The sequence below is a fragment of the Chlorella variabilis genome (assembly GCF_000147415.1).
Source record: "Chlorella variabilis unplaced genomic scaffold CHLNCscaffold_27, whole genome shotgun sequence".
Lineage (NCBI taxonomy): Eukaryota > Viridiplantae > Chlorophyta > Trebouxiophyceae > Chlorellales > Chlorellaceae > Chlorella > Chlorella variabilis.
The window spans coordinates 2,227-18,009 of NW_005435061.1; the positions used below are offsets into that span (position 1 = coordinate 2,227).

General features: G+C 65.1%; 4 protein-coding genes across 4 annotated transcripts; 2 read left to right on the forward strand and 2 right to left on the reverse strand.

Annotated features, from left to right (window-relative positions):
* Window positions 1–2,026: 2,026 nt before the first annotated feature.
* Window positions 2,027–6,008, reverse strand: CHLNCDRAFT_139826 (hypothetical protein; the record flags this gene model as incomplete). Its single annotated transcript, XM_005843741.1, has 9 exons — window positions 2,027–2,056; window positions 2,288–2,407; window positions 3,032–3,262; window positions 3,412–3,482; window positions 3,539–4,105; window positions 4,296–4,444; window positions 4,625–4,804; window positions 4,976–5,163; window positions 5,337–6,008. 9 exons carry the CDS (start codon window positions 6,006–6,008, stop codon window positions 2,027–2,029), a joined length of 2,208 nt encoding a protein of 735 aa, XP_005843803.1.
* Window positions 6,009–6,160: 152 nt separating this feature from the next.
* CHLNCDRAFT_139827 (hypothetical protein) lies at window positions 6,161–7,168 on the reverse strand (the record flags this gene model as incomplete). Its single annotated transcript, XM_005843742.1, has 5 exons — window positions 6,161–6,421; window positions 6,604–6,713; window positions 6,791–6,851; window positions 6,940–7,041; window positions 7,133–7,168. The coding sequence occupies 5 exons, from the start codon at window positions 7,166–7,168 to the stop codon at window positions 6,161–6,163; spliced, it is 570 nt and encodes a 189-aa protein (XP_005843804.1).
* Window positions 7,169–7,549: 381 nt separating this feature from the next.
* Window positions 7,550–10,403, forward strand: CHLNCDRAFT_139828 (hypothetical protein; the record flags this gene model as incomplete). The annotated part of the gene is made up of 10 exons (XM_005843684.1): window positions 7,550–7,712; window positions 7,929–8,016; window positions 8,221–8,290; window positions 8,471–8,557; window positions 8,704–8,808; window positions 8,984–9,085; window positions 9,266–9,388; window positions 9,581–9,646; window positions 10,067–10,177; window positions 10,320–10,403. 10 exons carry the CDS (start codon window positions 7,550–7,552, stop codon window positions 10,401–10,403), a joined length of 999 nt encoding a protein of 332 aa, XP_005843746.1.
* Window positions 10,404–12,321: 1,918 nt separating this feature from the next.
* On the forward strand, window positions 12,322–13,418 carry CHLNCDRAFT_32975 (hypothetical protein). The gene is made up of 4 exons (XM_005843685.1): window positions 12,322–12,390; window positions 12,541–12,632; window positions 12,713–12,915; window positions 13,071–13,418. Exons 1-4 carry the CDS (start codon window positions 12,377–12,379, stop codon window positions 13,374–13,376), a joined length of 615 nt encoding a protein of 204 aa, XP_005843747.1. The 5' UTR covers window positions 12,322–12,376; the 3' UTR covers window positions 13,377–13,418.
* Window positions 13,419–15,783: the final 2,365 nt, after the last annotated feature.

The following is a 15,783-nucleotide window of genomic DNA, read 5'->3' on the forward strand; positions in this document are numbered from 1 at the left end:
TGAGCAGGCATGTGCACAACGAATTTCAGCTGTCCCCGCAACGAGTGGACATTGTGGTGAGTGTCACGGTGAGGGTTCCGGCCAGCCAGCCAGGCAGAGGCACAATGGCGGGTGTGTAGCGTAGCGTGTGGTCGGCAGCCCAATGTGGGTGCATTTTACTATGCACCGTCTTTACCCAGCAGTCGCATGTCTGCCGTGCCCCTCCTCCTCGTTGTGTGCTGCAGCCTGCTGAGAGGATGCCGGCCTTGCTGCGCATGCATGCTTTCCTCAGTGTTGTGTGCGAGTCCTGTGACCCCCACGCAGGAGACGGTGGTGGACAAGCAGCAGGCCCGAGCCCTGGCCTGCATCTGCGACTACCTGAAGCTGGACTGGAACATCGTGTCTGGTGATAGTACAAGCAAGGGCAGCGAGCAAGAGGAGTAGCCGCCGCGCCGTGCAGCATGCAGCAGCAACCTGACGCAAGGCCCAACCTGCTGGCCCTGTGTGAGTGCAGCATCACCGCTGCTGCCAGTTTGTCTCTCCTTTCCGCTCCATGCACCCTCTTCTGGTCGTGCTTTGCTGTGCCGTGTTGCTACGCCCCCTCCCCGCTGACGTTGTTGCCCCAGTCCTGGACCTTGAACTGCTTCTGTTGCTGCCACTGTTGCTGCCCCGGCCGCCGGCCCCTTGGTTTCCCCTCTATCGCCTCCTGCATCCCTGCCCGCTGGACCCCTTACTCCCCTGCTGATGCGCATTCGGCGATCTACACGTCCTCATCCCATGCCGTGATCATTTCATCGTCTACCTCCGGGGAGGTAGTTTTGTTATGGCGGAGCGGCTCTGCTCTCATTGTGCGGCAGCGGGCGAGCGGCATGTGGAGGATGTGCAACACGCATTGTTGCGATGCCCACGGGCTGCGCAGCTGCGCGCTCAGTACCCCTTGCTTTTCACTCCTGCACATACTGCGTCTGTGTATGCATTTTTCACTCTCCCTGATGCCATCCAACTTTCCAGTTTCTGTCGTGCTCTGTACAGATTGCACCGCTACTAACTCCTACCTTCCTGTTGTGCCTCCCTCTCTCCCCCTCCCCCTCCTCCTGTTTTTGTCTGCTTTCTTTTGTTGCTTGCCTGCCTGGCCCCGGTTTCCTACCCCCACACATTCTGCTTGTGCTTTCTACTCCCAGTTTTCATGTTGTCTGTACTCCCTCTCTTCACACCCATTCATCTTCCACCTTCACCCCGCATGCATAACAGTCTGTGACGGTTCAGTGATTGACCAAAGACAGACTACATATAATGTAATGTTATGCACAGCTTTCAAGTGTTGCAATGGCGGTGTTGTTGGCCGCCAGCACTGAACGGCACAGTGTGGTGGCCGCTCTGACGGGAGAGGGTGCTACACAGGCCCGTCTTGGTTGCGGGGTAGCCAGCATGCTTGCCCAGAGTAGGCAGTCTGTCTGCCCGTGGGATGTCGCCGACAGGCGCGTGGTGGTTGGCGGCGGCGGGGGTGCACCTGTGTCGGTCTGCCGCGCAGTTGTACTTGGGACTCTGGTCTCTGCGGATTGTTGTCTACTTTGGGGTGGCTGGGTGCCTGCTCATGTTTGATGTTTTGCTGGTCATCACACATCCAAGCCTTGCGGTCACCGTCTGCCCAGCCAACCCAACCCAGGCGCCGTGCCCTCTCTTGCCAACAGCCCCGCCCCGCCGTGAGCTGCCCGCAGGCGCACGCACAGCGCGTACAACAGCACCGCCGAGTGGACGCTGGTTGGCGACCTGCGGCCAGCGCGCCTGCTGTTGGGGGCGTTCACCGTGGGCGACAGGCGGAAGCGGGAGGCAGCGCAGGCTGACATGCACGCCTGCGACCCGGGCGCGGCGCCGCGCTGCCTCACCCGCGCTGCTGCGTGATGGGCCTGCAGGTTTCCCGTCCTTTCGTGCGCCCAGCTTTGGTCCCGCCCGTGCATGCTGCCCGTTGCTGCCCCATCACCGTGTGCCATGCCTCCTGCCAGGCTACCTGCCTGCCTGCCTGCCCTGCCGTGCCTCGTCTGCCCCCTCACCTCCCCCTGCCCGCCTCCCATCCTACCTGCAGTTGGCCCGCCGGGGCGCAGGGGGTGGTGCTTGGGGATGGGGTGACGGCTGGCTGGCTGGCTGCCGGGACGTCAGGGTGCTGGAGGCAAGCGGGAGAGCCGCCTGCCACACCTGCCAGGCCGCTCCCACATGCGCAGCTCTGGAGAAGCCGTGCAAGCCACACGCACACGCAAACGCACGCAGTTGCCGATGCCGCCCAGCCAGCCACCTGCCCCGCCCGCCCCACCTGCAGGCGCTTGAGCCCCAGCGAGGCGCGCGCCTTGATGGGCCGCTCCAGGGTGCGCACAAACAGGGCGCGGTTGTCCAGCGGCTCCAAGTGCAGGAAGCGGGTGATGCCGTGCAGGTCCTGTGTGTGTGCGTGTGTGTGTGTCCAGACACACACACACGTGTGTGGAAGGGAGGCGGCAGCAGTGGAGGGATGCGATGGGAGGCAGGAGGGAGGGACGGCAGGTCAGGAAGGGAGCTGCATCCGCACGCGCCTGCCTGGTCCCCCCTCGCACACCGCACACCGAGTTCTGCAGCGGCGTGCCGGTGATGGCTCAGCGCCGCTCCGCCCTCAGCGCATACGCCGCCCTGGCCATCTGCGTGTTGGTGTTTTTGATGTGTGTGAGCCTCGTCCGTGCACGCGTGCAGCCAGTCCACCTGCAGGCCTGCCAGGCACAGGCAGGGGGTGGGTGCAGCCGCCCGTCATCACCCCAAGGCCTCCCACTTGCGGCGTGCCTCTCTACTCAACACATGGCCCCGCCCATTCTGCGCACGCCACTCTGCGGGCTGAGCTCCTGTGCCAGGATGTTGTGTGTGGTGAGCACAACAGCGGGTGGAGGGGGGATAACACAAAGCAGAAGCAGGTGACGCAGGCAGGCATGACCATTGAACATGAACATACATTCCCACCACCACCACCACCACCACCCCACAATTTCCACGCACCTACAGACCCTAAACGCCCACACACCATGCCCCAGCCCACCTCCTTGGCATGCTGCGCCTGGTCCAGCAGCGCAGCGCACTCCAGCACGAGGTCGGCGCTGCCGCTGGCCGCTGCCAGCTCCATGCCCTGCTCCACATACCCCAGCAGGATGCTGCACCTCGCCCTGCCCGCCTCGCACTGGGCCCGGCGCTGGTGCGCGGCCGCGGCACCTCCCGTCACGAGGTCTGGCTCCGCCAGAGCCTGCTGGTACAAGGCCATGGCTGTGCCCACCTGCGGTACGACGGCAGGAGGAGCAACGGCAGCAGCAGGAGCAGTGTGCGTGAGTGGATGGCAGCAAACGCGAGAGGGGAAGGAAAGCAGCACCAACAGCTGCACATGTATGCAGTACACCACCAGTGCAGACCTTCGGGTATCCTCACCTGCCCATCCGCCTCCAGCGCCTGCGCCCGCAGCAGCGCCAGGCTGCCCACCGCATGCGGCTCCAGCTCTTCTGGGGTGATGAGGGGGTGGGTGACCGCTGACGGGGGGACCTCCCGTGATGGCCACGGATGCGCCCCGTCACCAGGTTTTCATCCTGCACCTCCAGCAGCGGCCGCAGCTGCGCCAGCGCCTCCTCGTCGCCCGCCGTCTCGTGCGCCGCCACCGCCACCCGCAGCTCGAGGAACTGCAGCGCCGTCAGCGCCAGCTCACATAGCAGCTGCGGGCCGCCCAGCGTGCGTGCCGCACCCAGGGCAGCCGCAAAGTGGCACAGGGCCAACGCCTCTTGGCACCGGGCCACCAGCAGCTTCTGGCGAGTCATGGGCTTGCTGCGGGAGGGGTTGGGGTCGGCACCGGCGGCGGGCGTGCCCCAGCCGGCCGGCGGCGGCGCCGGCGCCTGCGCATGCCGGCCCCGGCTGCTGGCGGCCCTGCCCATGGGGCTATCCCCGGGCTCGCCCTGGTGCTGGTGGGTGTCCAGCAGCTGGGTGTCCAGGGAGCCGTCGGGCAGGTGCCAGGTCACCGCGCCGTTGAGCAGCGCCAGCGGTACCGCCTCCTTGCTGCCCGCATGCGTGCCCACCAGCTTCACGCCAGGGCCTTGCACGGAGTGCGGGACGTGGCAGTACACGTGGACCAGGCCTGCAAGGACGCGGGACAGCAGACAAGAATGAATGAATGATGACGGTTTAGAATGCACACATCCAGGCAGCGGCAGGAAGAACACCCACCTAGGGCAGCTTTGTTGGCTGAGCCATGGCACCTCGAAAACGACAATTTGCAGCCAGCAGTCAGCCCCCCGGCAGCCCCGACCTCACTCTGGACACCCCACCTGCTTCATTCACTGCCGCCAGAAGGCCTGGGTCGCCGCCATCCCACCCTGCAGCCCGCAGCTCGCCGCTCCATTCAGGCAGCGGCATGAGCTGGCCTCGCATGGCGTGATAGAGTACGGTGCCGCCGCTGGCATCCTGGATCACCACCCTGCGGCAGCAAGGGTGGGCGGGCCAGAATACGGCCAGCGGCGGGAGTGAGACGCAAGCTGGGCAGGCGGCGTGGATGGCCAGGCTTGGCGGGCGCCGGCCAGCCCAGGCAACCGCTAGGGGGACACGCGACACACACTACACACCCAACCACACACGCTTTCTCCTCCAACATGCTCACATGGTGCCGTCTTGGTTGGGAAAGACGGCTGTGATGCCGCCGCCGCCGTGCTGGTACTCGCTCACCAGCGCCGCGTCGGAGCAGCGGTAGGAGGCCAGTGCGCCGTCGGGCAGGCCCAGCAGGATGCTGCGCTCGGTGAGGGCAGCGCAGCCCGCGCTGAACGCCTCGCCGTCCTCGCCCCTGCAGCCCGGCAGGCACAGCGCCGTGCCATCCTTCAGGCGCAGGCGGGCGTTCAGAAACACGCCCATCGCGGCGTGCTTCTTGGGGATGTGGAATCATGCAGCAGCCAGCAAGGCCCATGCAGAAACATGCGGTCGCCTGCGCCACAGCCCACACGCCGCCCGCCCTCACCGCAGCTCCACCACCTCGCCGCTACCGTCGGCGCCGCCCAGCTGCACAAACACGCGGCCGCCCTCCCCTAGCAGCAGCAGGCAGGAGGCGTTGAGGCGCAGCCAGCGGATTTCGGTGGGGAACTCTGCCTCGGCCGGCGGCGGCAGCAGGCCGGTGCTGGGGTTGGGCTCCAGCGCCTGGAGCCACACCTGCGAGGGAAGGCAGTGCACACAACCCAACCAGTGAGAACAGCAGATAGTGTGCAGCGCCTTGCGATTTGCTCTGCAATCTGCAGCGATGCCGCAGCACCAAGCAGCCACAGCAGCATGCATTGCGGAACCCGGCAGCATGCGCTGCAAGAGCAGGCCGGTGGGAGGCTCACCATGTTGCCCACCGCCGCCGCCAGGTGCGTGGGCCCCAGCGCCAGCAGCTCTGGCTCCACAGGCAGCGGCAGCGGCACCGCCGGCCGATGCTGCTGCTGCTGCTGCTGCTGCTGCTGCTGCTGCTGGGCCTGCAGGCTGGCTGTGTCCAGCAGGAGGGCCTGGGTGAGGGAGGCGGCGGGGTCAACGTACGCCAGCTTGCCGCCGCAGGCGCCGTGCAGCAGCGGCGGCTTGGCCAGGAACTGCAGCAGCTTGCCCGACTCGGTGCCCACCGAAAGCAGGCGGCCGCAGGGGCTGGCCTGCAGGCTGGCCACGCGGTGCGCGCCCTCCAGCTCCGTCACACCTGGCTGCTGCACCACCCGCGGCGCCTCGGGCCCCTCCAGCGCGCAGCTGAACAGCGCCAGCCTGCCGCCGGCCCCCGCCGCCAGCATGCCCGTGGCGGCGCACCAGCTGAGCGCGCTCCCGCTGTGATGCAGGGCCCGAGAGCTGAGCAGCTCGGTGCCGCTGCCGCTGCCGGGCTGCAGGCCGCCGCTCAGCGCCACGGCGACCAGGTAGCCGGTGGAGAAACCAGCCACCAGGAGGCGGCGGGACAGCCAGCAGTACTGCAGCAGGTCGCCATATCCCTCCCGGAACGCCAGCTCAAACGTTCCGCCGCTGCCCCCCTCCCCCCCCATAGGATGCGGCAGCTGCCAGATGCACACCGTGCGACGCCCCAGGCAGGCGGCCAGCAGCGAGCAGCCGTCGGGCGTGGCTGTTGCGGGGTGGACGGCGCCGCCACCTGACACCGTCTCTGCGTCGCAAAACTGCAGCTGCCCCAGAGCCGCCTTCAAAAAGCCGTCTTGACCACGCAGCCGTCGGCAGCGCGACACAGCACCAGCTGGCCCCCCTTGCAGCCCAGCGCCAGCAGGCCGCCAGGGGCGGCAGCTGCACTCCAGGCCATGCAGCACACGGCCTTGACGGAGCGCCCCAGCTGCAGCGGGGTGGCCGCCCGGCTGGCAACGTCCCAGATGATGCCGCCGCCCTTGGCAGTGCCCAGAGCCAGCTGCACGCTGGCTGGGCTCCAGGCCATGGCCTGCACCTCTGCCGGCTGCAGAAGAGAGGGCAGCTAGAGGACGAGCCAAGGAAGCAGGGTATGCAAAGGAGCGGTCACTCGCCGCCCAGCATGTTGCTGACGCGCTTGCTGCACGGGTACAAGAAGCACAAGCATGCTGGTGTGCTTGCCTTGATGCCACTGTCCATGTGGGCCAGCTCCCCACTCGTGCTCCACACCATGGCAAAGGGCTGGCCCCGCGGCAAGATGGCCAGGGGGCTGGCCCAGGGGTGCCAGCTCAGCGCCAGCACAGGCGTCTCCTGACTCTCGTCATAAAGGAACTCGGGGTCTGCACGGGCGGGGGTGGACGGCGTAGGACGAAAGGCAGAGCTGGGGTGACCATGCAAATGCAGATGCAGTGCACACCTGGCACTGTAAGGCTGGCAACAGCCTCGCCACTGCGGTCGAAAAGCACCACCTTCTTCTTCTGCGGGGCACGAAAGAGCTGGGCCCATCTGAGTCATGCAGCGAGAGGGATGGGCAGCAACATGCGTCAGCCTGCGCCGCCTGCACACCCTGAACCCTGCCGCAGCCAGCAGGTCGCCTGTCGGGCTCCAGCTGAACAGCGCGGCGCCCTCGGGGCCCAGCAAATCGCTGGCAAATGCGCGAGTGGGGCGCTGCAATGGCAGCACAGAGCGGACACGCAGCGGGTGAGCGGAGCGGCGGCAGGGCGGGAGGCGGGGCGGTGAGGGGGCGTGCAGGATGCACAGGCGTCTCGGGCCGAGCTCGGGCGTTGCGCACCATCCTGCAATCCTCTGCTGCTCCCAAGCAGCCGCGCTGCGCGGCCGATCAGCACCGCGGTGTTGGCGGTCAATGTCACCCTGCCTAGCCGTGGGGCGTGCACCTCTACCTATCAGCTACCTGAGGCTACCTAATGTCGCAATTTGCCTGCCCCCGCCGCAATGTAGCGTCCTAAGCAAACACCGAGGAGACATGGTTTCTTGCACTGATCACTGATAACTCCACCAGGAGGATATATCCCAGGAGGATACATCCGCTGCGGTGACGATAGCTGCCATGCGTCGAGGGCTCGCACGCTGCGCTGGCCGCCTTCTGCGGGCCGCGACAGAGGGGGATGTGGCACTTGGCGCCCGCCAGACCACCCGGGCTGGCTTGATCAGCGCAATGGGAGCCTGCGACAGGCTGTGCGCGGCTGCCAGGGTGCCTGCCCTTCGCACCTTCACCTCGAGCCCCACCTGGGCGCTCTCGGACCAGGAGTACAGCTCGGTGTTCTACCCAGAGCCCGAGGCGGAGGTGGGAGAGGCCGCCCCGTCCTTCAGCCTGCCAGGTGGGTGGTAGGGTTTTTCAGCGGCGGCGGAGCAGCGGCGGCAACAGGCAGGAGCAGGCTGCTGTGCTGCTGCGCATGCCAGCTGCTGCTGGTTCCAGCGGCTGGAACCACCAGCAGCTCAACCACTGTCCAGCGGCACCCCTGCCTCCGCCACCCACCCGCCTAGCACCTACCCTCTTCTGCTGCTGCTGCCTGTCGTTTCCTCTGTCCCCGCAGCCATTGTCAATGGCGAGGTGAAGCAGGTTAGCCTGGAGGACTACAAGGGCAAGTATGTCATCCTCTTCTTCTACCCCAAAGACTTCACGTGAGCGTTGGGGGGAGCACCGTCCTGGGGGCCAGGTAGCCTGGGACACCCCGGGGGATCCGATCAGGCAGGCTGGGCGAGGCAGAGCATGGGCTGGTCGCCCCTTGCGCTACTGCACACGCCACCAACCGCTCCCTCCAGAGCAGCCATGTGTCCATGTTCTTCCAGCCTGCACACGTCTGCACCCCATGCTGCTGTCTGCAGCTTTGTGTGCCCCACAGAGATCATCGCCTTCAGCGACCGGGCCAAGGAGTTTGAGGCGCTCAACTGCCAGGTGCCTTGGTTGGTTGCCTACATCAACCGCCAGCCTCTGTGTTCCTTTGTTGTTTCGCATGTAGCTTGACGTGTATGCTTTTCATGCAGTTTCTGTGCTTCACATGCTGCTGTATGTGCACGGCATGCCGGCCCGCGCCCACGCCTGTCTGGGCTGCCTCCCTGCCTCCTCCCCCTGCAGCTGCTGGCGGCCTCCACCGACACGCCAGAGGTGCACCTGGCCTGGATCAAGACGTCACGCAAGCGCGGCGGCCTGGGCTTCATGCAGGTGTGTGGCCAGGGGCGCCTTTTCGTGGGGCAGAGCAAAGCCAGCTGGTCATGGATGTGCTGGGGCGTGCCATCGCTGGGCAGGTGACCTGCTGCAGTTTCATCACAAGCATAGGGAAACTTACGTTCCGCCCGCGCCAACTGCAGATCCCCATCCTGGCGGACGTCACCAAGGCGGTATCTGCACGGTACGGAGTGCTGAAGCGGGATGCCGGCATCGCGCTGCGTGGCCTGTACATCATCAACCCCGAGGTACACTCTTGGCGGGGGCTCTGTGCTGGGGCAGGGATGGAGCTGGGCTTGGTTTGGGAGTTGCCGTGGCAAGCAGCCGTCAGGGGCTGGGCCAGCGATACCTCGCACCATCGGGCTGGGCACAGGGCAGGCACTCACTTGTGCTCATGCGCGTGCCCGGTGTGCTTTCCTGCAGGGCGTGCTGGAGCACATCACCGTCAACAACTTCCCAATCGGGCGCAACGTGGACGAGGCGCTGCGCACGCTGCAGGCACGCCCAGCGCCCGCCGCCATGCCTGTGCTCAGGATGACGGCTGCCCACAGCCTGCTTGTGCTACCTCACGCGCTGTCTGCCTGGCGAGCAGGCCTGGGAGCCCTGCCTGTGTACGCTCAGTGCCTGCGTACGCGCATGGCATTGGCAGATGTCCTGGTGTTGCGACGCATGCCGCCCCGCTCGTGATGCCTCCTTGTACCGCAGGCGGTACAGTACGTGGCGGAGCACGGCGAGGTGTGCCCCGCGGGATGGAAGCCGGGCGACAAGACGATGGTGGCGGACCCTGAGAGGTCGCTTGAGTATTTTGAGAGCGTTGGAACGGAGGAGGTGGGCGGCGTTCTGCAGGCTGGCTGGCCGCATGGGTGCGGTGCGCGCAATTTCGGAGTGGTGGCACTGGCTGAGGAGGTCTGCTGTGGCGGGGATCCAGCGAGGGTGCTGTGCCGCTGTTTTGCCGTTGCGTTTGGCGGCACCGGGGGCTGTCCTGGGCGGGCATGCTGATGGCGCCCGTTGGTGCTGCAGGAGGAGGCCGAGGAGGCGGGGGCTCAGCTGCTGAAGATCCACAGCAAGAAGGAGCTGGATGGACTAGTGGGATCAGGCAGGCCGCGCTGCCTGGTGCTGCCTCTGTTGTGCTGTTTGGCGGTGTGCTGCAAGCTGATGCTGCCCGCCAGCGCCTGATGGCTTTCCTTGCCTGCCGTGGGAAGGCACACATGGACTCTGCCGCATCTGCCCTATCCTCTGCCTGGGCGGTGCAGGAAAGAAGGTGATGATCAAGTTCTGGGCGCCCTGGTGCAACAAGTGCAGAATGATCGCGCCACACGTGGACGACCTGCAGGTCGGCTTTACTGCACTGTGCTGCCCTGTCCTGCCCACTTTGCCATACTCGCAAGGTTACTGTGGGTCAAGTGCCCTTGACCCACAGTAAACCTTCCCCAGTTGCTCCGGTTCTCCTTTGCGTGGTGTCCCACCACACCCTCCTGCCCGGCAACTCTGCCTCCTGCCGCGCAGGCCAAGTACCCAGGCGTGACGGTGGCCTCCTTTGACACCACCGCGGAGGAGCTGGAGAACCTGGCGGCGGAGATGGGGGTCAAGGGCCTGCCGCAGTTCCGGTTTTACAATGTGAGGCACTTGCCTTGCCGGTGCAGCCTTACTGATATGGCCCGTTTGAACACTTGGACTGTGCCGCACCACATGCAAACAGACCATCATTGTGTTTGGCAGATCTAAGCTCTACTATCGCTCTGGGTGCTCGCTGTTGCAGGGCGGCAAAGAGGTGCTGGGCAAGATCATGGGCTACAAACTGCAGCCGCTAGCGGACGCCGTCAAGCAGCTGGATGCGCTCTGAGGTCCCAGGCGCACGCATGACTGCAGCCTGTTCCATTGATTGTCTACTGCCAACGATTGTCGCTTTCCTGCTCATTCGGTTTTGTTCAGCTTGCGGCTGCCCTCTTTCTTGCCACAGCAGTCCTTTAATCATCTACAAGGATATCATCGCTGCCTGCACAGCTTTGGTTTGTGATGAGCCTTTCCTCAGAGGCGCAATCAGAAGCCCTCAGCGGCAGCGCCATCATCCTGGCTGCCGCTGTTCAACCCCTTGAGTGCCGTCTTGCACAAATACCAGGTGCTGCCTGCCGTGTCAGCTGCTGGTGTTGTTGCTAGCGCCAGGCTCGGTGGCTGTTGGCTGGCTGCTGCATCTGGCAGTTGCGACAGATGCTTGGTGGAGGACCCTCCTTCCACACCCTCTTGCTCGCTGCAGCTGCTGCCCATCTCCATATCACTGCTGCTGTCTCCAGTCTCGGCCCCCTCCTGTTCCTCGCACTGCACTGGCTCGGGCTGTGCCGTCGGTTCCTCTGGCACTGCCGCTGGCTTTAGCTCGGGCTGCTGTCCCAGCAGCAGCTTCAAGTGCATCCCCTTGCGCATGGCCAGCCTGAACTGACGTTTCACCGCAAAGCCGGGCGGCGCTGAGGGCAACGCCGGCTGCACCTCGCTGCAGCCCGCTGCAGCGCCAGCACCAAAACCGTGTCCCGCGCTGCTGCCACCGCCGATGCTGGCTCCCTCCAACAGCAGGAACAGCTTGCACGGCACTGCAGAGGCAGGGTAAACATCTGGGTGAGAGCCGGGCGGTTTGCCATGCCGCAACACAGCAAGCCTTCGCCACGCAAAACACTGCATGCAGCCAGGCCGCCGCCCCACCTCTGTGCGCCGTCCCCTCTGGCAGGTCTGCCCCGGCCACAATCAGCTGCCGCACCGCCAGCAGGCACAGCCGTTCTTGGCGCGACGGCTTGGGACGGCCTCCCGGCTGCGCCTGCATCAGCTCGCTCATGCCTGTGTTGCCTGTTGGCTGCTGCTGCTGCAGGGGAGCAGGCTGTGCCGCCCCTCCTGCGGCTGCATCTGCCGCCGCTGCTGATTCTGGCAGCAACGGCCGTGGGCCCACTGCTGCTGCCGGCAACAGCACCTCATAAGCCTCCCTTGGTCGGGAGGTGGAGGATCCCAGCAGCAGGAAGGCACGGCGGGGCACTCCAAAGCTGGCCAGGGCCGCATCTATCGCCGCCATCAGCTCCTCGGCCTTTGTCAGGAACTGCAGGCGCAAAGAGGGGCATGTGAGGGAGGAGCTTGCAAGCCTAGACTCGGCTCATGTGTTGCGCAGCAGGCGGCTGAGACAGTCGAATAACCTAACGACCAGTTCCAGGCAGGAAGGAAATCCAGGCGTGCCCATCATGCACGGCAGCCGCCCGCACCTTGAGGAGGCGGCGGTCGGCAGATGGCACCCGGCGGCGGCGCGGACGCCTGCCTCCGCCAGCCTGCTGCGCTGCTTCTGCCGCTGCGCGCTGCTGCTCTTGCGCGGGCCGCAGAAGCTCGTCGTAAAGGTAGGGGATCTGGGCCCGCTGGAAGAGCAGGTGCTTGATGAGGGCCTTGAGAAGGGCGCCGCACTCGGCCGCCGTCGGCGCGACCGGCAGCGGGATGGCCAGGCTGGCGTGGTGCACCTGCTGCCGGCGCTGGCGTGCCCCTCCATTGCGCCTCGCGGTCATGAGGGGCAGCTGCTACGGGCAACCGGAGCGTTGCAACACAGGAGTCCAAGATGTGATGTGATCGAGGCCTCAGGCAGCGTTGCAGTGCCTGTTGGCTGCCTCAACATCGACATTCACAGCTTGGAGAGCCCTCCCGGGGGCGCCATTCCACCGTGTGCTGAGTCGGACAGGAGTCTGCTCATCTGCCGAACCCATGCCTCTTTCTTGACGCTCACCGTGAATTGCCGCCATCATGAGCGGGGGAGACGTGCAAGCCGCCTCCCTGGGCGATAGGCTCTTCGCCTGGGCTATGGATAGTCTCGGGTGCGCTATACTGCTCATTGCAGAGCTTGAAATCATTGCAGGGATGCAGGGTTCAGTGCCGAGTGGCGGGCATCTGCGAATTGTGGGGTGGTGGCGGCGGTGGCGGCATAACGCAGCCGCCTGCCTGCTGCCCATCTCCCCTGCATGCAGGCCCAAGGCGGAGTGGCGGTTCCGAGAGCGCAAGCTGGGCCTCTTCTCCTGCCTACGGCGGGAGCAGGGTGTCTCCACCGTGGTGGAAGTGGGTGGGTTGCTTGCTGCCTCGTCTCTCCCGCCGTGCCTGCCCCCGTACTGGTTGCTCAATCACTGCCCTGCCATGCCGCAGGCATGGGAACAGCCCCCAACCTGAAACATTATGCCAAGGACGTGGATAGAATCATCGGAGTGGATCCCAATATGGCCATGCACCAGTACGCACGCAAGGCGGCCGAGGCGGCGGGGGCAGCCGCCAAGCTGCAGCTGGTGACGGGCACCGCTGAGGCGCTGCCCCTGGAGGATGCCAGCGCCGATGCGGTGGTCATGACGCACGTGTGTGCCCTGGCAGCAAGCAGCTGGCATCAGGGGTGCTCTGCTCGCCTGCTGTGCAACGACCAAGCCGCCTTTCGGGCTGGCTTTTCAAGGCAGCAGCTGCCTATGCCCCGCGCTGCTGCTCAACACGCGCCTGCGCCCCCGCAACCGCGCAGGTGCTGTGCAGCGTGCGCGACCAGCAGCAGGCGCTAGCGGAGGTGCGGCGGGTTCTCAGGCCTGGCGGCAAGCTGCTGTTTCTGGAGCACGTGGCGGCGCCAGAGGGCGAGGTGCTGCACGCCGTGCAGCGTGCGCTCAACCCGGTGGTGGGGTTTGTGGGCCACGGGTGCAGCGCCACCCGCTGCACGCTGGCGGCGATAGAGCGGGCCGGGTTCGCCTCGCTGGATGCCGACAGCTTCAAAGTCAGCTTCTGGGGCCCGGCGGCCGTGATTGCGCCGCACATTGTGGGGTGCGCTGTGAAGTGATGCCGTCCACGTACTGAACATACTGAACACACCCCACAGTCCCACTGCCGCGAACCCCTGTCCCCCCCTCCTGCATAGTGCGCGGGTGCAGCGCTGGTCCTCTCGCCTGCGCACCTGCGGCCACGGTGCAGTCTGCGGGGCAGCTGAGGCAGCGCGCCCGCCACGCCAGCCCAGCCCCAGGCACCGCCTTGAGCCTCACAAAGGCGGTTGCCCCTGCCGAGAGGCCCCCGCCTTCTTCGGGAAGTGCTGGGCGTGGTGAGGGGCTCGGATGGTACCCTCTCGCTGGTGCTGTGCCAACTGCTGCTGCAGCTCCAGCGCAAGCCGGCAGCTGACACAGAAGACTTAGCATCACAGACAGAAGCAGCCGGCGCCAATCAGTGGCGATTTTGCCTGCGCCAGCCACTCAACCACTCGGCCTGCCCCGAGCTCTCACCTGCAGCTTCTGCTGCACGTTGCTCCTCATGGAGAGGTGATGTGCAGCGGTGCAGCCGCTGGTTGCCGGCCCTGCCTCAGCTCAGCCAGCCTGCATGCACAGGAGGGCGGGCAGGCAGCCGGGGGGAGGCAAGGTGCAAGGAGGGAGGCGAAGAAGCACAAGCGGGCCTGGCAGCGGCTGGCAGGCGAGCATGGCAGCAACAGGAGCAGCAGCAAGCGTGTGGGAGCAAAGCAGCAAGAGCGCCTTTGGTCGACTTAAATCGATTCAATTGCCAACGGGCTTGCTACCGTGCCCAGCCTTGCCCTTGCACGCTGCCCACACATACTGAGTTGAGGATCATATCCAGACGGTTGACCATTCCACACTCCAAGTGCAGGAGGAGAAGAGTTTCTGCTTGGGGGAAGCACCAAAAGGCCTCTCTGCCCACTGGGGCGGTTGGTGCGGCGGGTGGTGCGGCGGCAGGGCACTGGGCGGTTGGCAGGCGGCAGTTGGGTTCTGACGTATCCCTGATGATGTGCTGCTGATGCAGAGTTGCAGGCTCTCTTATTATTTATTCGTGTAGCAGAATTGAGTTTTCTTGAGTATGCTGAGCGCGGAGCGCCAACTGGCGTCTAGCTGGCATTCCTGAATGCTTTCTGCTTCTGCGGCGTGCTGACTGCCATACTTAGGTCATCATTGTTAGCCCTGAGGAGCGCTGCTGCGCTGGGGATCCGCCTGCGGGCGTAGAGCCCCAGCGCGGCCTCGAACCTCCCGAGTCTGCAGCCATGCTCGCTCGTCCCGGAAGCCCCACAGAGTTTGAAGAAACCAAAGACGAAGCTTACTACTTGCGGCGAATTGAGAAATCAATTGCTGCCCAGAAAGCTGTGACAAGCTCTTTGGGCGGAAGTGGCTCGGCTTGACGCTATCTCGAAGGCAAGGAACGAGGCGCGGCGTGCTGCGGAGGAGCAGCGGCGCGCTGCGGAAGAGCAGAAGCAGAAGGAGGCCGCTCTACTTGTGGCAGCGCAGGAGGCGCAGCGAGTGGCGGCGCGAGTCGCCCAGAGGCCGGCTCTGGGTGAGTTGATGTGCGGGCAGGGCTGTCTCGCCGCCTTGGGCTTGATTCTTGCTGTATGGCAGTGGCATGGTCTACAGTGCACGCTTACGGCGTTAGCCTGGTGGTCTGGATGCACTACACCACAACTGAAACCGCCGACCACCTGCCACCCCGCCTGCAGCCATTGACGTGCGCAAGAAGAAGCAGTAACGTTCTGCCGGCAAGGGAGATTGAGCCAGCCCCCATGCGCGTCGAAGGGCACAGTGGGCAGCTGTCGCCGCGCACCTTTCCAGTTGCGCCTGCCCCATAGCTGTTAACATTAGCTGAGCTAGTGTGGCGCTTAGAGTCATGATGTGCAGATGCCGCCTCCTTTGCCTCACGCAGCCCCCAAACCTTTTTCCTCGACAGATTATTTTTCTGGCTGTCGGTACCTGTCGTCACACGCCCACCAATGCTTTGTCCTCGCGCGGTTTACACTTGAGCGTTCCGTGCCGATCCGGCTGCCGCGCTGGTGCTAGCATACCGTCATCTCGCCTTTTCGTATCAGCTGTTCATTTCATGTTGTCATGTTTACACCTATGATGCAATACACTTCCATTGAAGAAGCTAGCCTACCCACAAGCGGCGGCCGCGACTTGAGGGCTCCCGTTTCAACAGCGTTGACGGATCTGCAGGTGAGTGCGCAGCCGGGGAGGCCAGGGCCGGGTGGCTGAGGGAGGCTGGTAGGCCTGGTGCATGCATGCGGCGTCTTCTGCCAACCTGCTTGGCTGATCATCAGCTGGTGCTGCTTTCAGTGTCCCCGTCTCCGGCCTGCAGGCGATCCTGTCCGGCTTCCAATCCGCCGCGTCCGACGGCATCGTCGTGCTCCTTCTGATCGACATTGTGGGTGCGGGAGGTTGGCTGCAGAACCGTGTGTAGACTTGATGCCAGCAGCGGTGCGGAGC